At 36.7% G+C, this 19,527-nt stretch overlaps 1 protein-coding gene across 3 annotated transcripts in view; it reads left to right on the top strand.

The window, feature by feature from the left end:
* The window catches only part of ANAPC10 (anaphase promoting complex subunit 10), a 37,881-nt gene that overhangs the window by 1,479 nt on the left and 16,875 nt on the right, over window positions 1-19,527 (top strand). For all 3 annotated transcript variants that reach the window (XR_012835215.1, XM_075751235.1, XM_075751236.1), the window contains exons 2-4: window positions 4,881-4,997; window positions 6,396-6,486; window positions 7,283-7,403. Coding sequence is in view for 2 of the 3 variants with exons in the window: in XM_075751235.1 (XP_075607350.1) it covers window positions 4,883-4,997; window positions 6,396-6,486; window positions 7,283-7,403 (327 nt within the window). In the remaining variant the exon portion in view is untranslated. The remainder of the gene's footprint in view (window positions 1-4,880; window positions 4,998-6,395; window positions 6,487-7,282; window positions 7,404-19,527) is intronic.

The raw sequence follows: 19,527 nt of genomic DNA, 5'->3' as shown, positions 1-19,527 counted from the left end.
AAACCAATGTGCAAACAGAAAATGGACTAGTTTGGTTTGTTAAGAACAGCCTGCATCAAACTTTTTTACAGTAGCCAGTGCAGTTAATGAGGAAGGGATACATGGAGTTTGTCTTGAGTTTTACAGGGTTTCTGCCATTGTCTGGGTTGATGTTAAAAACAAGCTACTGAAATGTGTCTAAAAATAGTTTTTGTGAGATCTTGTAGAGCTGGTTGAAAAACTGCTTTTGAAGTTGACTTGGAAATTCACTGTTAAACAGGGATGTCGCGAAGTGTCTTCCTCGGGAGTTCTGTTTTGAATGAATTTTTGTTGTTTTGTGTAATGGTGAACACAAAATAGATAAGTTGCCAAGTTGGAAGGATTGCAAGCACTGTTCGAGGTAAGAATTCAAAATGATCTTGAGAAGATTGATAGCAGATTGGAAATCAGTGTAATTAAGCTCATTTAACAAGAACTGAGGGAGGAAAAATCAAAGGCATAAGTAGTGGAAAGGGTATTACTGAACAGCAAACAGTATCCCCAAAAAGCATTGGAGCACTGCAGTGCATAGTAAATTAAATGTTAATCAATAATACGATGTCCTTTCAGCTAGACATGTTATTTTGGCATGTTAATAGGTATGATTGAAGAGAAGGAAAGAGATTCATCTGCTCTGTTGAATAAAGGCCTTAGGTAAAATGGTATGGCTATTTTTTTTTAACCATAGTATGTACATCTCTAGTCTCTGCAAGAATATTAGGTTTATAAAACTTGGTTTGTGAGGGAAACTCATGTAGCCATATTAGAAAAGAAGAAACTAAGCAATTTTGACTGCCCTCACATCTATAAAAGGGTTGCTCCATAAAGGCTAGTGATTAGCTAGGCTTTGAGTTCTCTGTAGACCAAGAGAAGAAACCATGCTTGTTGTTTAGAAGGTAATAGTTAGGTTGAATGTTAAAGCAAAATGTTTGGCTTTTAGGCTGATGAAATGCTGAAGCTGGCTGTCCACAAAGATTGTGAAATCTCTTGTGCCAGAGAAGTAAATGGCTGGATAGACATCTGTTGAGGACAGTCTGGTCTCTCAAAAGTCTTTACAGGTGTGCATTTAAACAGTGCTGTGTGTATTGACATGGTAGAATTAAAAATTTTAATTGGAGAAAACTGCTTTGGAATCTGCAAAAATTTCCTTGAGCCTGGATTTTTATGGAGCTTTAGTAGGAAAGGACCACTACGTATCCTTCTCTATCTCCTCTTCAGTGTGTTGTGGAAAAATATGTGTGTGGTTAGTGAAGGGTTTGCTTTCAGATATGCAGCTTTTAAAAGTTTCTTCTACTGGTATACTGAGAATGACCTGTTTGTTTTGATTGTGAAAGGTAGGCTGTTGAACCATTTAAATCCATTTCACTCTGTTTATAAGCTGTATGTTAAAGCATCTTTAATGGCTGCTACTTCACATGGATGTTATCTGGAAAGAGCAAACTTCTCCAAGGAAGATGCTGAGGGATAAAGAGTTTGAGGTGGGGGGAACTTAACTGCCTTCTTGTCTTGATCAAAGCATGTGCATACCATGTAGTGGAAAGTGGCAACATGAAAGCGTGATGTTGATCATGTCATGAAGATATTAATATATTAATGTTGTTAATAAGGGAACAGCAGAATAGCAGCCTATTAATGATCTTTTGGAGTAACTGAATTGGAAAATTGGAGATGTTCCCAGCCAATGCTTCTATAGATGCAGTGTGTCTTTCCATTTTTCAGCATGTGTCAAGGAGAAGGGCTTCTAGACAGATAACTTGTTTTTACATGGCCTGAAAAAAACAAACAAAACCAATTCTCAATCCATTATCTTCTTGGGCTAAGAAAATGGTTTTGGTTTAGTTTTATTTGGTGACTTAAATTACTTTTAAGTGTTTGTGTCTTGTCCAAAACAAGGTACTTGTATTTCTGCTGGTAAAATGTCCAAAAGTGTTACTTGAGTGAGTTGGCCTGTTGGTGTATTATTTTTCCTTCTTTCTCTCAGCTTTCTGCTCTTAAAATTCCTAGATTACTGAGAAGCTTCAGCAAAGCTATCCAGAATGATTGTTACTACTGTCATGAACAACTGACTTGATTAGTTCAACTCATTAGTTCAAACACTTTCAGTCTTTCACATCACTAATGCGCAGTATGTCTCTGATTTGCCAGCAGCGGTTTGGAGTTAAAATCTGGATCTTGAGTATCTTTGCCTGTTAGATAAAAGGAAACAAGCTCAGTTTGAGACAGTAGGAAACTTGGATGGTGTTTCTTGCTGTATATTTCAGACCCCCAAAATATATGCCTTGAACTTTTGTGAACCAGTGCAATACAAATTGTGGTAGTGTTAAGTTATTTGGGACTACCCTGTGTGCACTGAAGCTTAGAAGAAATCTTAACATCCTTGTCTTAACGGATTCCACATACTTTAAAATTCTAGTAATTTCTCTAAAAAGCACGTGTCATCAACTTTCTGAGATAATCTGAGTGTACAATCTTATTTCTGTGATTTATTTTAGTGGGTTTTGATGGCATGTTTGCATACTCTGTATGTCTTAAAGTTGTGTTTTTTGTTAATCTGACAATAGCTATTTCTAGGAAAGATGATGTGACTATGATATTTGGAGTTTTTGTTATTTTTCTCTTGAAGTCAAAATAATAAAGGAGTGTGAAGATTTGCTGGTGATGATATTCAAGAGCTGTTTTGTATCGAATGAATAATATAGCTTTACTTTGAAGTTGGATTTTCTGTGTATAGTTTTAGAGGTAGGGAGAACAGCATTACTGATTTCTGTATAAATCTCACAATTAAAATCAACACATCTCAACCTCTATTAATTGGCTCATTGTCACAAAAGTAACAAGATAGCACAGAGTTTGGACTAGTAGGTGATTTGAGCTTTAAAATTCCTGAGTCCGGGAAAATAGTCTCCCCAATGCTTAATAAACATAATTTCAATTTTGGTATTGGATGGGGGTTAGACTAGATGATCTTTACAGGTCCCTTCTAACCCAAACCATTCTGTGATTTTGTGAAAAATATTTGTTTTTTCCTGGTAGCTATGAACTTAATGTTTTGTAATTTTTTTTCCCAAGACTGTTTTTAATTCTTAGAAGATTCGAATACTTGTGACATTGTGTTTTATTGAAGTTGCTATCAATAAATTTAAAGTTGTATTAGGTAGCAACTAGAGCATGTTACTTATTTTCTATTCTATTCCAGGACCTATTAACAGGTTTATGGTGTAGCCAATTCAGTAGAGAACAGCTATGTTTTACAGAGCCTATTGTAAATACCTGATAAAAGTTTTAAAATGGATAATGCAAGTGTCTAGTTGTAGGAATGGCTGAATGGATTGCCTGTTTAGGTTTTTTAATAGTTTGATTTTTTGAACAAAATTTTTCTGCATGGGCAAGAACTCTAAAACATCTTGTTGCATGAGTTTTTTAATTGGATGGCATTAGGATTAGCATATCTGTGAATTGTATGAGAATATACGTGGTATCTGTAGGATTAGTTGTATGGTGTTCAGCCCACTTTTCTGAGAGGATGGTGTTTGCACAAGGCTTTCTGTTTGTGGCCTTTTATGATGCTTGCTGTTGTCAATACTTAGATTTCACTACACATAATTATTTCTGTGTTGTGGTAATCAGGACTGCAGTCTCGTATACGAGAAAGCAGCAAAAAAAGCCTGGAAGTCTGTCTCAAGCACGTGTTTGGGGGGGATGTGTGGAATTAGGCAAGGGCCAATAGAAAATGCTTGGTGCGGACAGCAATTTATACGACAGAATTCAGATTTCCTGTGTCCAGCAAAGAGTTTTTAGCTGCAGAGTTGTTCTTACATGGAAAACCTTGTCTCTGCCTTGTATCACTTCTGTAGTGGGTAATCTGGATTCTGGGATACCAGCCTAGTTTAGTACCTCACTTGTTATCTAGGAGAGGCACTAGAAGATGTTTTCTGAGATTTAGCAGAGCATAATATGATGTCATGGATGTAAGCAAAGGATTAGAAGTCATTCTAATTCCCTGACTTGAGTGGTTTAAGTTTAATTTTTAAACTTTGATGTCGTTCCTTGCATGGAACTTATGCTTTGTTGGACTTTAAAAAAAAAAAAAAAAGTCTTTTCAAGAAAGTAGCAAGATGCTCTATGCTAAATGAAAACTAACATGATTATGTTGTAGTATATGTGTCAGTAGTCTAGGTGTTGAGACTGAGTGTGATTACTTGAGCAGTGCAAGTCACAGGTTAATGCTTTCAGATGAAGTTGTGAAGTTAAGGAAATGGATTATGGATGAATGTGGTGATAACCAGTCCCTACCAAATTAGGGACTACACCATTTGTTTAAACTCTCATTTCCTATTTTTAAGGAGAAGTATCCAGGAGGACAGGCTTGCTTTAGCTTCTGAATAGGCTTTTGATCTTGCAGGTTAAGAAAACTCTTAAGTGTGTATGCATGTGAAATGAAGTTGTATTGCTAACCTTTAAATCAGCAGAGTCTGTTTAAATTTTTTTAAAATGAACAAAACCATAAAAAAAATTTTGAAACCCAGATTAAAGCTGTATGTGTGAATTAGAATGATACAAGTAAAATATGTCTTATGAATGTTCCAAGTGTATATTGAATTTTTAAGGACACAAAATTTACATGCATGTGGAACCTCTTATTTAAAGATATATTTTATTTTTTACTTTATATATATTATTTTATTATATAAGTAAAAAGTTCTAAGATATTCAGGAATGTATACATATATGTATATGTTTAAACCACTATTATATAAGTGTGAGGCCAAAGAATTGGAGTGTCTATATGAACAAACACAACCCTTTAATTTTCCCATCAAGCTAGAAATGTATCAACTAACTCATTTTTTTTCCTTTACTAGAAATGACTACCCCAAACAAGACACCACCTGGTGCTGATCCAAAGCAGTTAGAGAGGACTGGTACTGTTAGAGAAATAGGCTCACAAGCAGTTTGGTCTCTTTCATCCTGTAAGCCAGGTAAAATCACAACAAATAATGTAAAAAGCTGAATGTATGTTTTTCTTCTTAGAACATATAGTGTTTTATGTTTTGATAAGACAGCATACATACAGAGTGTAGCAGTAATACTGCTGTAGTGTAAGCTGTATGGGTAGCCACTACAAATAATTTTGGCCTGGTCTATATTTGTTGCAATATGAAAGTTATAACAATATCAGAAACCCTACAATGAGGAAATACCTTGTATTAACAAAAGAGATCTTTTGCTGTTTTTATACTAAATTGGTTTTTTTACTTGCACGGTGAACAAACTAAACCATGTTAGCAGAAACACAGAGGCACTGTGTAATTGTTTCTATGCTTTGGTATTTTGCCTGAGTATCTTCAATTTTTAACTTAGAAAAACCATGCAGCTTGGTGACCTAAATGTTCCATCTAAACTTTGTGTGGACTTGGCCGTTGTAGTGTTGCTCCCTAAAATCCTGCAAGTAAAATGAAGCTATTGTAAATGGCCATGCAGTTAATGATACTTATAACTGCTCAAAATATCTGAAAATCTGTATTCTTTTCATTTGAGATGGTTGAGTTGCTATTTCAGAAATATCTGTTGGGAATTGATCTGGTATCTGCTGCAGCGTAGAGTCAAGGATCCCTTTATGTCACAATATTGTGCTTAGGCTGAACATCTTTGGTCTGATATCCTGGTATCTTACTTGGAGAAAAATATCATATGGTTTAGTCGCTTCAGACAGAGTGAAGATAATTTTTTTTTCTTATTGCAGATTAAACTTGAACTGCTGCATTAAAACTGCCACTAGTGTGGGCAATCAATGAAAGGATGTGATTAGTAAAAGGACATAAGGAGGGAGTGGAAAAATAAAGATTTAGAGTTGTTTCTTTAAATGGCAGCATTAACTTTCAGGAATACTGTTTTTGGCATCTATTGCTTCTTCTATCTACTAACTTGAAAAAGTAAAAATATTTCAGGAGACTACTTGGAAATGTTATATTTGGCTAAAATTTTATAATAAATGAATGGTCTCTGCTAATGATTTTCATTTAGCTCAGCAGTTAGATTATAGAATATGTGGACAAGCCTAAACATTAAGTATTGTTCTTGCAATTAGTATGAATTACTACTTAACCATTTGAAATTTCAGGACATGTTGAATGGCTTCAAACCCTACAGACTTCAATAGGAGATAAAAATGTACAGACACTCAAGTATTGAGCTTTGATTGACAGATTGCCTTGTTTCAGTTTTGTGTCACAAAAGCATAGGCACAACCTGGATGTCTAGAAATATTTCCTTATGTTATGCATATAAGGAAATGCATACCTTAGTTTGTAACAGCTGAAGAGAAGTTATGTCATGCAAATGGGATGTTCAAGACTATCACATTTTCTTTTACTTAGGATTTGGAGTGGATCAGTTACGAGATGATAATCTAGAAACTTACTGGCAGTCAGATGGATCTCAGCCTCATTTGGTGAACATTCAATTTAGGTATTAAAATTTACTCTATATGGGCTAGGGTGTTTTGTATAACTTTGCATTGATTACTGTCCTCCAGGATAGGAATTTTGGAAGTGCAAGGACCCCTGGGTTAATCCTGTTACCCAACTGGTAAGAAGCCAGTTAAATAGCATTTCTAAAAATGAGATTTTCAGATGTTATGCTTACTAAATGCCTAAATAAGCAACAAAATGGAATATATAATAGTATGTTATTTGTAGCAGTTTCACATTTACCTACCTAAGGTGACATTTTTGTCCTGACACTCTGTCTTTGAGAGTAATTTGAGGGGTAGATGACTGTTTCTGTAGTAGTCCTGCATGACTTAACTGATTGTTTGAGAAGCCTTTTCCTATTCTATTCTGTGTAGGATGCTTTCAGTCTTTTTTTCTTTAACCAAACTCTTAAGTTGAGGTTAGATGTTTGTCACCTTTTTTTACTTGCTTTCTGGAGAACTCTTTGGTATAGTAATAGACCCCATATTTGATAAGCTAAACACATGCTTCATCACATACAAGTGTGTGTTTGGCACCTTGGCCTTTTGTTGTATTTCTTGGTATGCTGACGCTTCTGAAGGCAGTCAAAGGAGAAGAGTGAAAATCAACTCTGTGCATAACTTAATGTAGAGAAACACCTAGTTGCTTTAACAGTGGTGTTCTTATAATCAGTAGACACACTTGTATTAAGTTTTAGAACATTTAAATCCTTAGTTGTTATAAACTAGCAACAAACTCATCCTGAATATTTTTCTTTATGATGCTCACATAGCTTTTGTTGCTTCTTGCAGAAGAAAAACAACAGTGAAGACGTTATGTATTTATGCAGACTACAAATCTGATGAAAGTTATACTCCGAGCAAAATCTCTGTCAGAGTAGGAAATAATTTTCATAATCTCCAGGAAATCCGGGTAGGTCAATGATGCTTTACTCTGTCTTAAAATAGTCCTCTCTCATTAGGACATCTGATGTAGTAAAACTGGTTTTGGAGGTAAATTATGGCACTATACTTCGAGGGGGAAAGTGGCTGGGCTTATTTTGATGTGTGCTTTTAGTTTTTATCCTGTAAATTTACTAGGCTGGTTTCTGTTTTTTTCAGGCTCCATCATCAACATGGTTATAACAGACTTGATACATAGATACTGTAATGGAATGAGAGTGAGGTTTTCCTAGAACTGGACTGTTTAGAATTGGTTAAACTTTGATATCACTTAAAATATCTGCAAACCCTATGCATTGCATACATCAAAAGGGAGACTTGGCTTTTAAATGCTTACATTTTTAGACTTAAAAAAAAAAGATAAAGTTTTCAGGAATGGGTTGCTCAGCTATTGAGACTCACTAGGAATCAGAATTTAAAACTGCAGGTTTTAGTTATGGTTGTGTATGGTGCATAAGTATCTTTGGAGTCTGGATTTCATTTTTGAGAGGCTGCGTGTACTCTTATTAACTAATAGCATCTGATTCAAATCTCATTTTGAGACCTTGGCACGAAGAAATTTGGACACAAGGCCTGGTCATCAGTTATGCAAAGGTTTCTTTGTATTCTACTGGTTAGCAAATCTTATATATAAAGTGAGAATCTGTTGCATATTTGCTAATAGCTGACTAGTCACTACTGATGGTGAGAGCTAGGGAAATTGCAATACTCACTTCTCCAAAATCACATATGAAGCAAGCAAGATACCAATTTAAATTGGAAGTCTAATGTACACTACAACCAGATGTGTTCATAAATGATATTTTATATTTGAGTATAGTTTCTAATCTTTTGCAATGCATTTTTTTTATACTGGACAATCACTGAGATGTAGAAACCTTGGAAGGGATGCAGTATTTTTATTTTTAACAATGTGATGCAAAATCCAATTTCCATTTCTGTGGATACGACATTTGATGCCTAAGACTTTTAATGGGACAAATTTGTAGTGTTTTATTAATGTGTTTATTTACAAATGTCAAACGCAGTATTTTTTTCATGGTGATACTTCTAGCCATAAAGTTTCTTTGATGGAACAAATAACATCAGTTTTGAGTTGCTTTAACTGCTTAGTTTTGCTAGCCTTTTGGTAAATACTAAAAGCAGATTTGAAATAATCCATGATCTTTGTGGAAGTCCACCTTGTAAACCAATCAGGTTACTCATGAGCAGGTGTCTTTGCTACTTTTGAGTCACAGTAGCCTTATGTTTCAGATTCCTCTTCTCTGGAGCTCAGCAGCTACTGGCTGATATATTGGGAAGGCTTAATTTACCTCCCTTATAGGGCAGATATTACAAACTAGAAGGATTGGAATGACAAGAAGAGGGAGATGTTGAATAGTGCATTGAATTTTTACTTTGGGGATTCTTATTGTTTTCACTCTTTTTGGTGTTTGAAGTCCCAGCAAGAGTAACTGAAAAGGTTGTAGATGCAGTGGGAATAGAAAGTGTAGTAAACATATGCCTCTATTATGTTGGCGCTATGCATCTATTTATATCCTTTCAATGATTTGTGATGTCTCAAGTTTTAACCTATAGTTTTATTCTAAATCTTAAATATTCTTTGAAAGAAATGAATCATCATATTACTTTGACTCTCATGAGCTGCAAATTCTGTCTTTTAATCCTAATTGCATTGTAGCAATTTGGGAGTTGCACATTGTATAACAGCATCTGGATCTTTTCCTTCCATGAGGTGATGGGTCTGTTTTTCCGAGTGTCCACTAGATGTCATTGTTGTCCTTAATTATCAATTTGATTTTGTGCTTGTAGTCTACTCTTCCACTAACTAAATTATCGTTTCATAATAACGTTTAGTACAGCATTATACATACAACTGCAATAACTTAAGTTTCTATACAGTGGGGAAACGTCCACTTTTGAGATATATGTGGTGTTAAAAAAATCTATCGAAACAATAAAATGTATAACAAGCATATTAGTCTTCTGCAGTTTCTTAGGCAATATTTCTTAGCTTTTTTTCTTGCTAAACGCAGGATTCTATACATAATATATTTAGTTAAAAAGACACTTCTAAGTAAAACGAGTTACTAGTATCTTTTATGCATACTCTTATGCATACCACATTACCATATGCTTTTTTACTTCAAAACTGAGATGAAAAAATGGTAGAGTTGCTTAATAATACAATACTTTGATGCTGTAAAATGCTACTGACTAACTTTGTTGCCACTGTTATGTTAAATATCAATGTTCATAGTTCCTCAACTGCCTGATACTCAGAATGAGTTTCTTAAAGTTACCCTCAATCCTGAAACTTTCTTTTTTCTTCAGCTTCTCTGACACATAGGCAGGTTATTAAAGCAGTGGGAACTGTTATGAGCTCTGTAGAGAAGTCTGCTTAATTATACAATGATTCCATTGGCTTCAGGACTGATTAACTGGGTGGAAAATCCAGCTAAATGATTTTATATTTTTCCGTGGATGCTTGCCCAGCTCATAGTGTCTAATGAGAGTCCTATGATGCCTCCATGTGTTTTCTTCTTAATGGTCTAATTATCAAAACAATGCAATGTGCTGTTAGGCTAGGTTTTATCACTAATATAAGATTAGATTTTAGTTTGTGGTGTAGTATGTAGGCATGTAATTTTTGGAACCAAAAAGGACAATATTTTCTGAGTAAGTGTGGCGTTTTTTTCTCTCCAAGAAACAAGTTATTTGTACCCCATCCTATGGGTCAGAACAGTCATCACAATCTGGCGGTATTATTTCCTTGCTCAGCTGGAGCAACTACAGTTAAGATGTGCACTGTAAGTCAGATACCCTCTGACTTAAGTGCCTTTTTATCACAGCTGTCAAGCTGGGAGAGTATTTTTTCTCATTTCCAGTCTGAGTTCTCCCACATAATGGTGTAAACAGTCTGGATGGTCAAGATAGTCTACAGAGGCATTCTTGGAACAGCATCCAGACTGTTCAGTATGTGATTTAAGTTACTACATTTTCTCATGATGTGAAAATAACCCACCACAAAGGATGTAAGTGAAATCTTGGCTGCAAGAGATCTCTGGTCTCTTCAAGTAATGCTCACCTGCTTGTTGTCTTTGTACCTCTTAAAGGCATTAGGTCATCAGCAGTTCATCTTGCCTTAAAAAAGATTGTTCTGATGCTAAGTGCAGGCAGGATTTCAGATTATATTCACCTAGTAGTTTCAATGGCTTCTGCTGTCAGCCTATCATGTAGGGACTTTACACAGCAAAGCAAGACCCCTGTAAACTCTTGTATTAGCCAGTTCTACATCTTTGGATATAAAAGACACTCTGGGAAGGTGTGGCTCAGACTTTCTGAAAATAGTTACTCCTTGCATTAGTTCACGTCTGAGAAGACACAGGTGTTTAATCCCAAAATTAAAGATGCTTTAAGAGGCAGAACCCCTCCTGTAAGAGACAAAGTCTTATATTCTGCTGTGCCCTGTAGAGAACTCAGCAACAGAGTGTGGCATACATGTCTTGGCCGCAATTAGGTAAGATGTGACTAGACAGGTTTAATTTCCTTCCTATTCCAGCAGGAGTTCATTCTTCCAGCATATGCTTTTTGGACTTTCCCATGATTTTTAATTTGGAGTAGGACATGTTCTTCATTTAGTTGTTTGTGTAGTTCAAACTGGCAAGCTTTGTGATAGGACCAAACCATCGCTAGTGCATGGCATTGCTATGTGTACTTTGATTTTCAGATTGCTTAAGGGTAGTAATAATCCACATGGCAGATAAGATGTATTAATATTCAGGCCTAAAAGGAAATGATCATAAATACCTCATTGAAGGGGGGCCCAGGAAGCCTCTGGCCATGGATGTGCTCCCTTTATGCAGTAGGGTGAATCTGCAAACAGATAGCATCGCGGCTTTGCATAACCTAGGTGAGCAAGATGTTTGCTCTTTGCTTCAGACTGAATGGCTTCCAAAAGAAGCAATGCTGGTGGAACAGGGTAACTCTCCTGGTTAACAACCTTTATAGGTATGCAATGCTCTGTCACTGTGCAGTGATGGATAGCCCTTATGTATAGAATCATAGAATCTTTAAGATTGGAAAAGACCTCTAAGATCATCAAGTCCAACCGTCAACCCAACATCACCATGTTTACTAAACTATGTCCCGAAGTGCCACGTCTACATGTTTTTTGAACACCTCCAGGGATGGTGACTCCACCACCTCTCTGGGTAGCCTGTTGCAAAGCCTGATGACTCTTTCGGTGAAGAAATTTTTCCTAATATCCAGTCTAAACCTCCCCGATGCAACTTGACCATTTCCTCTTGTCCTTTTGCTAGTTACTTGGGAGAAGAGACCAACACCCACCTCACTACAACCTCCTTTCAGGTAGCTGCAGAGAGCAATAAGGTTTCCCCTCAGCCTTCTCTTCTCCAGGCCAAACAACCCCAGTTCCCTCAGCTGCTCCTCATTAAGACTTGTGCTCCAGTCCCTTCACCACTTTGTTGCCCTTCTTAGGGCGTGCTCCAGCACCTCAATGTCTGTCTTGTAGTGAGGGGCCCAAAACTGAACACAGTACTCGAGGGGTGGTCTCACTAGTACTGAGTACAGGGGGACAATCGCTTCCCTCGTCCTGCTGGCCACACTATTTCTGATACAAGCCAGGATACTGGTGGCCTTCTTGGCCACCTGGGCACACTGCTGGCTCATATTCAGCTGGCTGTCAACCAACACCCCCAGGTCCTTTTCCTCCAGGCAGCTTTCCATCCACTCTTCCCCAAGCCTGTAGCGTTGCATGGGGTTGTTGTGACCCAAGTGCAGGACCCAGCACTGAGCCTGGTTGAACCTCATGCAGTTGGCCTTGGCCCATGGATTCAGCCTGTCCAGACCCCTCTGTAGAGCCTTCCTACCTTCTACTAGATCAACACTCCTGCCCAACTTGGTGTCATCTGCAAACTTACTGAGGGCAAAAGGAAAAAGACACTTTGTCACTGGAGGTCCTATGTAGCAGACTTTGCATCAAAGAATGGTATTAAGTATTAAACATTGCTTTGGGAAAGGTCTGTGTTAACTCAGTTGCTGTACACTTTCTTCTGGAACAAAAGCCTACTTAACCTTGTCAACGAGACTCAGGTGAAAGCCCAGTTATCTTAATATGTCTTTGCTGGCAATAGTGCAAGTCCTTCTTTCTAACTTTTTGTTGTCTTTTGTTGAATTGCTGTCTATTTTGTTTTCAGTTTGTTTTCTAGCCCTTTTGGTCTTGCTCTGTATTCTGTAACCAGGTGCTCCAGAGCTGTCACAAGCGCAGCAGTGTCCCTGGTGGCGTGGTACTGTGACCAAGCACCACGGACAGGGACGCTTCTTCACTGTTGTAAGAGATTCTGCACTCGAGCAGGGAATTATCAACCAGAGGAAAGCCCAAAATGGGGAGCTTTTCCACGAGGTAGTTAAGGAAGTCTGACACTATTGTAATCTCTTAACTCCTACAGGGTCCAGTGATTGTAGTGAAGAGGCTGGACTCCTCTAGACATTTTCTGAAATTTAGCAACTAGCAATCTCAACCTGTTTTTCTGTGTGTGGAGTAAACTTAGATACTGAGGAACAAGGAAATGCTAACTTGTCATAATGAATCAAGAAAATGTACTGCTTCGAGTCTCTGATCAGACATCTCTAAGGTACATCTTAAACTGCTTTCTTCTGAAGATGGAGTACTGAGTTGTTACTGCTTTATTTAGATTTCTGACTAGGCTTCAAGTATTTTGGTTAGAAACCATTTCCCTATGTTCTTTCTTCCATATAAGCAAAGATGCATTTCTGACCCCTAATTATTCCTTGGGTTCAGGAAGTCAATTAAAAATAATCAGTCTGTTTTCTGCAAGCTACACTTGATGCTAAGTAAAGACTGACTAAGCTTTAGTTTTATAGAATTTCAAACTATAGTCTGTCTTGTCTGTTTCTAGGATGCTCTGCAGATGAGGTCATCATATCGGCTTATTCATTTTGGTTGTTATCTTGCTGTTATGCTAGTTGGGTAAGGATTAGTTCATTGGGATGCAGACAGTACCTGTTCCTTACATCTAAAGTTTACCAGTACTGGAAATCTGCAAAACAGGGGAGGAGAATGGTATTGGTTAGTCAAGCTTTGTGATTGATGTCAAGTGTAGGAGTGAAGTTTAGGAAGCAGGATTATTTCTATTCGATGCAGTTGGTTCTCCATATTTACATCTTCCAGCAGAGAGGATATTTTGAGAGTCATCAACTGGGATGTTCACATGAACCCCTCTTTACAAAAGAAAGGCTAACTTAATGACATACCATCACTGTTCCCTGCCAATGTCATCACTGTAGATGCTCTGACCTGCTCATTGTTCCTATGCTTATGGAAATCAACTAATATATGCTTCAAACAGTGGAAGTTATGAACATGATGGTAGTTCTTCTGCCTTTTTTTTTATCCTGAAATGGTAATAGGTTGTCATGGAATTTGCTATGCAATCATGGGAAATGCAGTTATTGAAATAGCCTTTTGTGCATATGAGGTATGTGTATACAAAAAGTGAGATCCACATTAGATCTAGAATTCTGAAAAATGGAAGATTATTTTGATCCAAACACCATAAAACTGTTAAGTATTTTTATCTTACCTTGCTCTGAAATGGTATTTTAAGAGAAATGAAAATCTCTTATGTTGGATCTTGGAGAAAAAAGAAGAAAACTAAACATTGTTTTTATCTTGTGGCATGTGTTTATATGTAGAAATATATTTTTTTCTTGTTTTGTATCCTAGCATTCAAAACCAGATCTAAGGAACCTTTTCTTGCCACAGAGGGACTCAATTAGACAAGGGTATGTTAAAGAGGCCCTGTATTTTTAATACTGTCAGTCTGACTTTACCTTCTGAAGCAGAGGAAAAGCCATGTGAAAGAAAGTGGCAACAGCTCCATAGAAGGCAGGAACTTGATGAAGTACAGAGCTTTCCTCAAGGGAACTCAAGTATATAGAAGCTAGGAACTGATTGAAGCACAAAATTCTACTGCCTGGAATTATAACCTTTTTCATGATTATTCAATTTAAGTTCCACCATGGAAAAGGAATTAGAAAATGTGCATGACTTTTCATGTAAAAGTAGAAGAGCTTTTCTCTCCGCTGCCAATGAGAAAAGACAAGAAAACTTAATCAATTTGACACTAATCATTTATGTTATGCTGTGTAACCTGTTTTGTAGGAAGTGTTTGGTTACGTAGTTTCATCTCTTTTCTGTGCATAAAGTTCTAGTAGGAGGATGTGAAGAATATTTGTTAAATATGTTACTTATGTAAAAATCTTTCTGGTATGGATGGCTTAAGATAGGGTTTTTTATCTAAGTTTTATCACTGCAGGGAAACTGTCCCCCAATGGAATGGGGGAATTATTCATAGGCTTTAATGCAAGCCTCCACTAGTGTATTCTAATTACAATACTATAAATAAATTCCAGTTCTTTTTCTGGTGGACAGGAGCAGGTTGCAGAAAGTGCTCTGTGTGTGAGAGGGAGAGCACCAAATACTTAAATTTTTTAGATTAGTATTTTTAAAAAAAGTAGAGATAGACTTGTGGCCTTATAGAAAGTATACAACAGTGTAGGAAACCAACTGCAAATTTAGATGAGCATATTCTCCAACGCTCTTTTGAAGTATGTAGGATGAGAATACTGTTGTAGAATGGCAATAGTGTTAGTCATCTTGTAGGAAGATTAAGTGGTTGGTTTGTAGTCTATGCAGATTATCTATGCTATTGAACTAATATCCCAACTCAAACTCCACATGGAGTACATGTATGTGTTAATAAAAGTTCTGTGAGACTAGGGTCTGTCACTTTTCCTCTTCACACATTTTGTCAGCATCATGGCCATGCTGCTGACCTACAAAAATTTTAGCTAGAGCTGTGGAATAGTCTTATTTTTATTTTTTTAACTCTACCAACTTCTGCAGCTGATTTCTACCCCTCACACCCTTGTGCTTCTGGCGTTTGTGAAAGCATTTTATGTAGCCTTTAACCCTCAGTGCTACATGTAGCATTTCTTTGTTTCCTCTAAACCACGGCTCTTTTCTGTTTAATGCCTGCATAAAGCAGAGATGCTGATCTGTCTCTCTTTGATAGCATTACCAAATTTTTGGAGCTCCTAGAGAGATCTATCAAATGTCTGTGTTCTTTAGCTCCTAGGAATTGGTCCAAATATGTATATTTGGGTACAATAGATCATATATATATTTAAAACAGTAGCTCTTTCCCTGCCTTTCACTCCCTGAAATTCAAGTTGTAATCAAACTTATGTGCTATCAGGCTGAGGGAAGAAAAGCATGTTTTTCTTTTACATGCCCAAAATGTAGTGAAAATCCCTGTGGACAGTTGTGTTTACAAGGGTAACTGTCTGCATTCAATTGTGGGTTATAAAAGTGCTTGCTTGAATAAATACACTGAGCTATCAGACGGAACAACCAATAGTTCGTTGGACTAATTGACCTTGTCAGTAGAATAGAAACACTTGCAAATAAAATTCCCATTGCCAGCAAAGTTGCAACTGAAAACCCCTGAAGAAACTGTGCGTATCCTCTAACCATCTTGGAATGCAATGATTCAAGCAGAAGACATGTGTGGTGGGGGGGGTAGGGGAGGGGGAATCATTAACTAAGAAAGTTTTAAATACCAGCATTTTTCAGTGATTTTTTTTTTTTGTAGCATGAGGTTATATGCATTCCTAAAATCATTAAGTAGTTTACGTTCCATATTCAGAGTTATGTTTTCTAACAATTGTTATTACTTCTACCATATCTCAGGTCCCCTTGTATTATTTGTTTTGCTGATCTGCTTTTATTATAATGTACCCTTTTCAGAAAAGACAAATATGTTTGGCTAGTAACCACAGCATGTTGTAATGAGGGTGGAGTATGTTTGTCATTCTACGGCAACGGTTGACTTACGTGAATGCCAGTGTCTATAACCACACATACTGTGGCAGTTTATATTTTTGAATATATTCAAATTGTGTAATAATGGAAAAGAATCACAGTAAATAACAGAATATCTGGTTTTCCAATCAAAAGCATGATGGAACCATTTTTTACTTTACCAGTGGTGAGTCATGTATTTTCTTATTAAAAAAGGAAACTATTTCAGTCCAGAAATAAGTCTTCACAAATGAATTAGTCATATATAAGACATTTCCTTTTAAAAAGTTGGATAATGTCACACAGGTGGAAGTAGTATTTAAAAAAAAGCAACAGTGAAAGACATAACAGGCTTCACTGTGTACTATAAAAACATGATTTTATTTTGGTTAGAAAACAAAACAGGAAAAATGGCATTTGGAAAAAAAAGTCTGAAAAACAGTTTAGTTAGCTGCTAAATAAACTTCAGAGATGAAGATTTAAAAAAGCACCAAGATTTGTAAAAGGGGGGGGGGGGAGATAGTGTATTTCACCTTAAGTAAGGGACAATGTGTAATAAGGGATTTTGTGGTTTTACAGCTCGGTGCATGTGTTTGAAAGCTGTTCTCTCAGCAACGTGGGTGGCAGGTTATGCTACCATATAATGTATTGTAGTTGGCTCTCCACACTTGTCAGGGTTAGCGTTCAACCATTCGGAAAATTTTCCCATTGTTCTATCATGTGAACCGAGGCTAGTGTTGAATTCCCAATAACCTTCTGCAGGAAAAAGAGGTTTAATTAGAAAGTTTGAAATTTGATTACTTCTGTTATTGTCTTAATGTACTTCTCTCTAATTTAGGTGCTTATCTGCAAATGCAATCCATTTTTGCTCAGAAAGATGAAAAACAAACTTAACACTGTACTGCAGTTGCTTCAACACTTTTAAAAGAAAACTTGTATACTCAATTCTGTCTTTCTTCAGCATTAACACTCTATTTCCATCTTAAACATGTTTGCTTTAGATGGATCATAGCTTTTGGCAGCTACTGCATTTTTAGCAAATAATACTGTTTCTAGTAAGAGTTGCAAAAAAAAAAAAAAAACTTTGTGTGAGGTCCTTGTAAACTGAACCTTGGGAACGTTATGTTATTTCTGTATTTTCCCTTCTTTTGTGCTTCTTCTGTATTTGTGTCATGGTTATAAATTACATCGTTTGAACTAGAGAATTAAAAACATTTTACTTTGTGATTCCTGTAATATAAAAAGGAGAATGTTTGTTTTATGTGTGGTGTTTTTTTTTTTTTCTTTTTACCTGTTATTTCAGAGGCTGGCACACAGAGAAATAAGCAATTATGGTATTGAAATTCCATTGTGCCAGCACCTCTGGGGCATAATCCAAAAAACTCAGAAAAATCGCCTGCTGGGTTGTATGCAGTATGCTTGTGTGAACATCAGTGTCTGCTGTTCGCACATCATTTTTTACTGAAAGTTCCTGTTGGAATAAAGGTTCTGTGTTTGGAGAGTGCACTGGGATATTTGTTGGTCAATGGTTTTTCAAAGTTTGCAGGGATTTCTAATTACAGTTTACCAATATAGGCTCACTAGATATTTCTTGCAGATAATCATTAATGCTTCAGAAGTAAGAGAAGCAAGCAGAGATTTGTGTTTTGGCAACATAAAAACCGTATCAAGAAACAGCTTGATGCTCTTCCCTTTGTTTAAGCATTCTGCTTGAAGACTGACCATGGGAGTGAGGAATAAGTTGGGTGGATGGAGGGGGGAGATCATAGCATGACAGAAGATACTCAAATACTTATTTTCCCCACTTGAATATTTTAATGCCTTCCCTTCCTTTCCCCTTCCCCTGTGCGCACCCCCCTTTTTAATGAAAACGTGTTGTCCAGTTGACATTTTAAAACAGTACAAGTACATCCAGCATTGCAGCTTATACTGGGCTTCAGGATGCAGACCCATCTAGAATGTCTTCGTGCTGCTCCACCAGATCACCCCCCTCAGTTGAGCAGAATTCATTTTAGCTGTAGATTACAAAATGTGTAATACTATTCACTTGCAAACTATAGCGTGTAGCAACATCTATTTTCTCATTTGTTTTTAATCTCTCTACACTTGGGCATATTGTTGGAGACCCTTGTAGGCAAACTGTTTAATGCAAGGACAGATGATTGCAGTTTCTTGTCTTTTGCTAGATTCATAAAAGTTGAGAAAAGGAAATTATTCTAAACCAGATTATAAGGTTCAAGCTAGGTACAGTGTGATAGTTTACCTAGATACTCAAGATATTTATTCAGTCAGATAAATAGATAATTACTACTAAAGTCCTTCTAGTATAATTGCAAGTGGCAAATTATGTCAGTGTATGCTTGCCAGTATAGAAATCATGCTTTTGGTTATCTATCAAAAAATATGACAGACTGACTTCACTTGTGGCTTTTTTTTGTTCCTGCCCCCTTCAACTGTGGTTAAGATCATGTCATATGACCACAGAACTATATACATGTGTGTCTTTTTCCTTCAGTGAAGTAATTGCAAAAGTGCATGTCTTTTCTTTTTACTGTTATCAATATGGTAATAGGCTAGTTCTTAGGTATAGGTTATCTTAATTTCTTTTTCAGATTAAAGCATAATGCTTTTCCACCCAGGTGTGGTCTTCTATGTTAAACAGCAAATTACTTTATGAGTTTATATTAGTCTTTATAACTTCTTGTGAACAAATGTGCTACAATCCATTGCAGAAATTAGGTCAACATGTTTTTCGGGCACTGAATTAGATAAAAAAAATCATTGACAAGTAGAATGCCTATACTCTGAATTTCCATACAATATTAATTGCTGTAATAATATCATGCATCCCTTCTAGTTTTCCTTGCTTGTAAAAATTTGAAGGGAAGCTTCTGGTAACAATTCTAATTGCTATCCCCAAGGGGAAATCATGTGGATTGTCACTTAGGTTTGGATGTGTGAAGAGGTTCCTGGTCACAAAAGGCTTCAAGGTTTGAGCTAAGGAAAGGTGAAAATCTTTGCTGTCTTTGTTTGCCTGCCGTATCATTTATTGGCTTTTGGAGAAGTGTGAGGGGGAATGATGAATATTTGGGGGGGAATCCAGAAACCTGACTTTACCAGTTATTTAGCAGAGCAAGAAGGTAGGTACCATTGAAGAAACTGGAACAAGGGACTCTTCTTTAATCTC

Source organism: Balearica regulorum, chromosome 4 (assembly GCF_011004875.1).
Source record: "Balearica regulorum gibbericeps isolate bBalReg1 chromosome 4, bBalReg1.pri, whole genome shotgun sequence".
Taxonomy (NCBI): domain Eukaryota; kingdom Metazoa; phylum Chordata; class Aves; order Gruiformes; family Gruidae; genus Balearica; species Balearica regulorum.
Note: the sequence above shows the minus strand (reverse complement) of the source record. Positions and strands in the feature narration are given on the sequence as shown.